Source organism: Cyprinodon variegatus, unplaced genomic scaffold (assembly GCF_000732505.1).
Source record: "Cyprinodon variegatus isolate N-32 unplaced genomic scaffold, C_variegatus-1.0 Scaffold25, whole genome shotgun sequence".
Taxonomy (NCBI): domain Eukaryota; kingdom Metazoa; phylum Chordata; class Actinopteri; order Cyprinodontiformes; family Cyprinodontidae; genus Cyprinodon; species Cyprinodon variegatus.
The window spans coordinates 732,424-741,308 of record NW_015150478.1 but is presented as its reverse complement, the minus strand read 5'-3'; the positions used below and the strand labels follow the sequence as shown (position 1 = coordinate 741,308).

At 40.8% G+C, this 8,885-nt stretch overlaps 1 protein-coding gene across 1 annotated transcript; it reads right to left on the bottom strand.

Moving 5' to 3' along the window:
* Positions 1 to 670: 670 nt before the first annotated feature.
* On the bottom strand, positions 671 to 6,159 carry trib2 (tribbles pseudokinase 2). The gene is made up of 3 exons (XM_015394866.1): positions 4,963 to 6,159; positions 3,182 to 3,474; positions 671 to 1,241 (listed from the first exon to the last, which is right to left on the bottom strand). The coding sequence occupies exons 1-3, from the start codon at positions 5,230 to 5,232 to the stop codon at positions 770 to 772; spliced, it is 1,035 nt and encodes a 344-aa protein (XP_015250352.1). The 5' UTR covers positions 5,233 to 6,159; the 3' UTR covers positions 671 to 769.
* Positions 6,160 to 8,885: the final 2,726 nt, after the last annotated feature.

Here is an 8,885-nt window from a genome sequence, read left to right as displayed (position 1 = left end):
GAAACAAAAGCGGTAGCTGATGACATAGCGAAAATCAAAGCATAATCGAGGCTTAAGGAGAGTTATAACTGAAAAAAGGCCACCAAGGAGTTTTAGTGACGGTCTGAGTTGTCAGTATTGCAAAATGGAGATACGCTAAAACTAACAAAACTGAGGTCGGACATTTTTTCTTCTTCTTTAAAGTAATGATGATAAAAAGACGAAGAGGTTCTGTTTCCTAGTGGTCCCAAGCCAGTTGTATCAGCTTAACAGAACATGTGGTTGCTCTTTCCAACTTGGGGTCTGTGGCGTTACCGTTATCGCCATGGAAACCCGGAAAAAAAAAAAGAAGCAAAATCTGTAAGAAAAAGTGTGGTGCTGCAGTCTGTTACATATGGTTGTCCTTGGTTTACCGCCTTCATATGTCCCTTCATGCCTTAATAGTGTCAAAAATGGTGAATGCATCAACTTCGTATGAGCACCACATTAAACCAAAATGCACAGGAAAAAAAAAAATTGCTACACTGTTTTGCAACTTGCATGTCTGGCAGCAATATCCCCCACTGAGGAGTGCCTTGCCAGATAATCTATAGATGCCATTTGTCATGCCAGGCTCAAGGTTTTCCATGAAGTGGTGGAAAAAAGGAAAACAGGATGGAAACACCTTATCTATGAGTGACAAATTCATCTATTTATCTCTAAACTACAGTTTTTTTCTTTTTTTTTGGCTCTGCTGATACCGTGGCAAGCAGATCGTGGCGGTGTCATCCTTTTTGTGCTTGTTGGTAGTTCAGCTAAACAGCTCCAGCTCCTCCTCCATGTTCACCTCGGGCACCATCTGCTCCTGCTCCCTCTCCCCTCTACTGTGCACCTGAAACCCGCCCATCATTCCAGAGGAAGTGAACCAAGGGTGCTCCAGGATCTCCCGAGAGGTCAGGCGCTCCGCTGGCTCCCGACGTAATATAGAGCGGATCAAGCACTTAGCCTTTGGAGTCAGCGTCTCAGGGATGTTAAAGTGGCCCCTGCGGATTTTGCTGAACAGAGATCCTGGCTCTACGTCGTGGAAAGGGTAGCGCCCAACCAGGATGGTGTAAAGCATGACGCCGAGACTCCAAACATCCGCCGCCTTGCCCGAATAGCTGCCGTTGGCGTTGAGGATCTCCGGACTGACGTAGGCTGGACAGCCGTGTTTGTCCGACAGGGAATCATCAAGACCTGCTAGGATATAAGAGTCCTCAAGGCTCTCCAGTTTAACAAGGCTTCTGCAACCAGAGGAGAAACAAAAAGAATGCCATCAATCTAAAGCATTTTAACCACAGAAACACAAAACTGTAAGATAAAACAGCAGAGGAATACAAATTTAAAGCTCACTTAAAAAAAAAAAGGTTTTGAAAGCTTATTAAAATTCCTCCACATAAAACTTGTTTTTTTACTTCTTCCCTGACCTTGATTGTAATTGATGCCTAACATGGCTAAAATATTCCTCTCCAAACATCTGTTATTCATAAATATCACTTAATCAAATGGGGGAGCAAGCAACACCAGCTTAGTGGTAAAATAAAAAAAGTGACAAATCCATTCAATATTAGTGCTTGATCAATGGCAATGATGTAACCATTATTATGTAGAGCAAAGCACTCAAATATGCCTCTTTGCTATTACCCAGAGCCACAAACCAATTCCTACTTATATTTAGATTTATGTTTTACTGAACTGCTTCATGCTCATTTTAAGAACAGGAAATATTGTGTTTTCAAAGGCTTAAATGCACAGTATGAAAGATGAAACCCACATAAGTCACTGAACCATATCCGAGTTCAATCAAACATGAAGCCAAGCGTAAAAAACACTTTGTTCCAAACTGCATGCCAGCTGGCTGAACTAAGGCTACTTCACATAGAACGGCTTTAATCTAATTAGCAGATTAATAGCCTGATAGCAAAAGTTGCTTTATAGATTTTTAAGTATTACTATTTGAACAAAGCGAAGCTAAAACTATCCCAAACAGTCTTGGATATAGCATATTACAAAAAAAAAAAGAAAAGAAAAGGTTTTCACTTTAAATACAAATATTTTGTGTATTTGTTTTCTACAGTTTGGCTTAATTATGACTTTGAATGGGTTTTATTTCGGCAAATGGCATGCTCAGTCTGTATAATCTGGTTAATGATTATAAATAATCAATTATTTACAAAATAACTTGATTGTAGTACAATTTCTAATTTTTCTTGCAAAAAGTAACAGTAGATGCATTTTATTGTTTTTTAAAGTAAAATTTTACACTAAAAGAATTTTATAAACTACAATATATTGGACATTATTTTGTATAGGATACCGTAATGATCCTTCTTGGCAGTTTTCCTGAGGCTCCTATTTTGTTAATAACATCTCAGCCTTATATTCATCCTTACTCTGGCCTGAGAGACCGCTCATAAAAGACCACAACATCAATCATTTAACATGGTCTCAGTCGTGGACCTAAGAAGGCCACTGGACCTGCACTAAGTATGTGAAGCAGCTCAACTTCTTTTTCCACAGTACGTGCCAAAGAATGACAACCTGCATTCTGATGCCAACGAGCAGAGTATGCCAGGGGCTAAAAGGATTAACCAAATTAGTAGGCTTGATATAGTTATAGTGTGAAGCATCAACTCTAGATGGTCATTTGTAACTATTGTTCTTTCCTATAATGAAAGTAATAATTTGCTATTGGGTTGCTGTAGCAACTGATGCCTTTTTTGTAGTTAGTGATAGCTGCCAGAAGGTGTCAGAATCTGTACTCTGCAAGTGTGATTGTCAGGCTGGGGTTATTACAGTAGTTTGGAGTCTCCCTTTGATTGATCGTCTGCCACCTAAAAGCTTTACCAAGCAGCTTATCCGACTGCGTTTTTTCCCATCTAATGTTAGTGCAGGCCTTCAGTAAAGTCAATGATTGCATGCTAGCTCTCACGCATTTCATCTGTTTATACAAAGAACATGGGACATTTCCACAGATAAACCGCATGCACAGAAAAAACTGGGGCAGATGCGTTTAGGATAACCATGCCAGTCTTGCTTTGACTCAGCTTACACCATCCGCTGTTAAAGTCAAGATGTGACATAACAGGCAGCTGTATTCTCACCATGAGAGCTGCTTTGATGGAAAAAAAAGAAAGCCACAATACTCAGTTAGTAAAGACACTGAAGGTTTGCTGAAGCTCACCTGTCCTCGTTTTTGAAGACAAACTTCCTCAGTTTGAGGTCACGGAGGACCAGTCCGTTGTCATGGCAATGTGCCACGGCTGAAGCTATCTGATAGAAGAGCCGCGCGGCCTCGTCTTCCCGCAGCTTCTTGCAGGTGCGAACAAAAGAGTGCATGTCTCCGTGGCTCCTGTCGAAGAACACGTAAGCTCGCGTCTCTCCGAGCAAAATCTCCAGGATTTGGTTGATGTGCTCATGCTGGCCCAGGGCAAAGTAGGCCGCCAGCGACTCCTGGTATCGGCCAATGTCAAAAACCTACAAATGTGACAGGAAAGTTTGTTTTTACTTTAGCTAATAAATTAAGTGACACACAGATAAAGAGTCATTTCAGCTTTAACTTAGTATCACACTTGTTCTTGTATATTCTTTTGCAAATAGGAAGGCTAAACTGAAAGCATAATACTACATGGTACTGTGCTGCTGCCTGGGGTTGCAGTGTCTTATTTGTTTCCATAGCAACCCCCGATTGACTTTCAGTACAACCAGTTCAGGTGAGAAGGCACCACTGCTTGCACTCAATACAAAATACACCCTGCGGGTCCAACGATAGTACCCAGCCTTCAAGCTTGACCTAACTGATGAATCCGGGAAGTGAGGGATTGATTGGTGCTGTATTGAGGTCAGCACCAAGCTGATGAGGACAAACACAGGTTACCTCATAACCAGAGCCAAAGGTCACTCATTTTTCATGGCAGAGAAAACATTATCATGAGTCAAAGGGGCAGGTTACTGGATATGTCATGCTTTATGGGTCCAAGGGTGGATGTCACTATTGTTTCTATTAATCATCCTGAACAGGGCAGTTTTAGGTTTAAAAGCTGCCGAGGGACAAGAGCTGCGGATATAACAATCAGGAGTATGGTGAAGTCAATAAATGAGGTAAGAAAGGGTTATTGTTTATTGTAAGATCGGTCACTGGCTGGGGAAAACACCACAACAGCAGCCAGAACATGGAAAGTTAACAAGACCTACAAACAGATGAACAGATCAGAACTAGATCAAGTCTGATCAGCAAATTTGGCCTTCTTTTCCCCCATCTTACTGGTTTAGAGTCTAACAGAGCATTAAAGAAGTACACGATTATTACCATGTATGCATCAAAGCACATGTGCCTAAGCAAAATTTTCATTAGACTAAAAAAAAGAGCAATAAGTACATATTTTGTACGTCTTCATTATGCATTAAGCATCTAACGAAGAGGAAAACCAATCTGCTTTTTCATTAATTGACCTACTGTTCACCACTGAGGGAGAAACAAAAAAAGAAATTGCCTGATCTTTGCAAACGTGAAAGAATTGTAAAAAACAAAAGCTCTTATAAGAATTTTGTGCAGAATGAGCACAACAACATTGGCGTGCCAAACAGCTACTCCAGGGTATACTGATTACAGCATTGTGCTGTGAATGGAGAAGCCACGGGTAAACCAGAATGGCACTAACAGGAGTGTGTGCGAGCGGTTACTCACTCCTTTGTCAACGTTACATCATGCAATCCAAACCACACAGCTCACTCCATTCACTTTTTCCATCAGGCTGGGCTGCCAGCTCTCTATTTACCATGTAAGCAATAATTTAAAAGTTGAGGTGGCAGGATTTCGTGCAATATGCATCCTAGAAGAAAAAAATCCAAATCTGCATTTCTGCAGGAGAATGTGCAAAATCTGAAACAAAACTCAATTTAAAATAGATTGTTTGAAGCAATAAAAATAAGCATAAGGGTTGCTTTTTAGGGGAAGCTGCTCACCTTACATACGAGCTCGTCCCCGCTGTGCAGGTGGGCGGCTCTGAAAACGTGGTCCCCCTCCAGCGGCTCCAACAAAAGGTAGTCCCCGATGCGGGAGATGCAGTGCGAGGAGTCCGGGGTCTCCGGCGGGCTAGGGGAGCCGAGGTTCGGGCTGAAACTCTGGTTCGACTCTGTAGTCCTTAAGCAAGACAATTCTTCAAAATCGTGCGATTTGTGTCGCGATCTCCCATAACGTGAAATGTTGATTGGATTTGACCTCTGTATGTTCATGAGGAATAAGTGCGAAATCTCTCACAAAAATATCGAAGTTTTCTCCCTTTTTTCCACCTCTGCCTTGTTTTAAACACCACTAATACCTTGATACTTAAAAAAAATATATGCTTACCTAACGTATATAATATGAAAAAAAGGAAAAAATTAATTTATAGTATCGTGCTTTGGTTTTGTGTCAACAGGCAAACAAAAAATGTACTCAAAAAAAATTCTACTGCTCATTTGTTCCCTTTTATCATACATTCATGAAATGAAATCCGTGTTAAATACCTGCCTGAGGCCAACGAAGTGCAGTTTCATTAACGTGGATGCGAGACAAAAGCTGCAACAAAGGCTACCAAAAGTTAGCTTTTAAAATTAATCAACGGTTGCTAGGTCTACGCTCCGCTAGCTTATCTCGCCGGTGAATTGCTAAGACACGTTTCGTAAAACGGAAACAATGTACAGGACACGGCTTGCAGTCGCATATATAGAATAAACAAGCCAAACAAATTAAGTTTCTGAGCTAATAATAGCTACAGAAATTCGTTAGGAGGAGGGGGTTTGCTTAGCAGGTGCAGAGCTAACTAGTTAGCTTCCTTTGCTAACGAGTACCGGATCAGTGCACGGCCTTTTTCCCAGGGATCATATCCATGCACGGTGATTGTCATAAGGAGAGAGCCCCATCCGGAGAGACTGCTGACGCTCTTTGTGTGCTAGCCGTTCTCTATCCTCCGCTTGAACTTATCCAGTGGAAGAAACTCGCCGCTTCGTCGGCTGTGTCTGCTGCTGCAAAAGCTTGTGGAAGAAAGGAAGGGACGGCCGTCTTTCCCAGGCCAATCCCTTTGATTCAGCAGGACATCCTCTCTCCCGTGGTACCGCTGTGCTTCTTACGTGGCCGGGGGAAATCTAGTTCATTCAGTGCAGAGGGAAGCTGCACACTGCGCCTGTACACTAGAGAAAGAGAGAGAGAGGGAGGGAGAGAGACAGGAGCTCCTGCTTTGCAAGTAGGAGGGGGGAGGGAGGGATTGAATGCACGCGGATATACACCAGCTAACGCACGCGCCTTTTGATGTCACGCTCACATCGGCACCCTATTGGCTGGGAGCCGGCAGTGAGGTCATGTGAGAGCCATATACCGTAGCTACACCCCCAGGAATCTAAATGCAGCGTTGGTGGAACAGACTACAGCTACTGTACACGCTGCGTTACAAATTTGCCCCCCTCCTCCCCACTCTCTCAAATGCCACTATAGCAAAACTGGAGAACAGTATGCATCATGCCAACCTTTGCAAACCAAAAATACACACTAGAATAGAAAATAGAATAGAAAACCCCTTTATTGTCCCACAATTGGGAAACGAAATTATTATTATCATCTACAATTCTACACTAACTTGTGCAATTAATACTTAATAACCTGTGCAATAACCTGTTACTTTATATTTGACACCCACTGCAATAACTATGTATATAAATATACATATCCATTTATATAAATAGCCATGTAAATACCCTGTGCAATAACCCTGTATAATAATCCTGCTATTAAAAAAAAAGCTGTCATGTGTGAATATACTGTATATACCCTTTTTCTCACTTTGGCACCTTCTTCTTCTCTGAAAAAAATAATGCAACCATTTTTTGGCATTCACCTAATCATATTTACTTACTTTAACACAATTGGTTAATGTTAGCAGGGTAGGACATAAAACAACTGTGTTAAAGTAGTTAAATATCATTAAGTCTCTTTTTGACTATTTGAGATGATGGAAACGGTCAATTTCTCCATTGTGAGATCAATAAAGTAAAACAATACAGCTTCAGCTAATTTCAACCTAAGTTGTTTCTAAATATAGAGTCAGTCCAAAAGTGAAAGTGTATTTTTTTGTTTTGTTTTTTTTTTTTATAAAGGCTGACTCATTATCCAGTTTATTTCTAAATCCATTAAGTTGTCCATGGATTTTGAACAACTTCTGGTAAAGACAAATTAAAAAAAAAGGCTGCTGTTTTTTTTTTTTTTTTTTTTTATAAATTGGAAGGATGGCATAAAAAAAATGGACAAAAAAAAAAATCAATAAATACGGATAGAGCATGTCTGGTGTTTCAGGGGTGGATGTTTCCCATACATAGGTCATTTAATTTAATTCAAAAAATACTTTATTAATTCTGAAGTGAAATTAAAAGTAACTCGTGGGCTGTTTAAGGCTTGTGGTCCTATTGTTTAGGACCCAGATTAAATCCCTGATCATTATACAAATACACTGTGGACTCAGAGATAACTAATAAACCTTCCTTTTCCTGTATTAACATCTGGACAAGGACCGTGTTGTGTAACAGATTGCTGTCATGCATAGTTATATCTTTAAGATGTGTTTCATAGAATAATGGCGTTTTATTATTCCCTGCTTGTTCATCCTAGATTACCACCATGTATGACAGAGGATTGTGCAATTTTGCGTAGGAAACCAGGGGCGGCTAGAGGAATGATTGCAGCTGGACCCAAGACACTGACAGAAGTGTTTGATTTAACCCCTATTCCTCTGCTCACAGACAGTGGCAGCGCACACATGCACTGTTCTATACCTTCATTTCTTTCTCTCTGCCCAGATAAACCCCCAAGGATGGAAATGGCATTTTTTTTTCCTACACAGAAGCCTCTCATCTAAAAAACAGTGGCTCACAGTTGCTGAATGTGGCTGCACCCACAGGCTCTTCGAGCGTATGTGTATGCATGTTCTGAGATGCAATCTTAGCGAGCCACCCACTTTGTTCTTTGTTACAATGCTGGAACACTCTTCACTCTACAATAGCTTCACTTTCCTTTCACAAATTCTGCAGAAGACTATCAAAATGTCTTCTTCAGCTATTGAAATATTACAATCTAGTATGGAGCAAACTGGATCCTTGTTTAGCAATCTACATTTCCATCGGATGCAGCTGAATATTTGTGTTCTGCCCTGGCTATGACCCAAAATAAGGATTCTGTTAAGCCTAAACCACAGCTGTGCACGATTTGAAATAGTAATCTGTAAGGATTCCTCTTGCTCTCATTCTGTAATACACAACGTGACTTATTTGCAGTACAGCCCAGCATTAGAGAATAGAGTTATCAAGTCTCAAGACACAGCAACATGCTGTTCTTGAGACAGCCATGCTTGTCATGCTCTTTGCAGGTTTTGTCTTGGAGGACATGTCAACTGGATGTATGCTTATTCTCAGTATCATATGCAATGTTAGTCGGAATCTGAGGAAAGTGTTTGAGGTCAATATCAGTTTTGATTTTTGATAAGATCGGTCCTGCTGTTTGCAATTTAAGACCAATTCAAAGAACACCCCTCATCCCCAAAAAAATAACCAAAAAGCAGTCATTTGAATACGATTTTCCTTTCAGCCAGTGGCCAATTTCCTGCTGTTACATAGCAACGCAGCTAGTCTCCCCTCCCTGATATCAACCAGAATCATTTAGCGCTGTCACTGAAATCCCTGTAGGTAACTTCCAATGAGAAAGTCAGTCATACGAGAGAAATCTGGAGGCAGAGGCAGGGGGAAATGAGATAACATTCAGGAAGGGATACAGGGTGAGCAGACAGGGGTAAAAGATAGAAGAAAAAGAAGATGAAGACAATAACAAAGAATAATGAAGAAAGACGTTTGTGAAAAATGAGAAA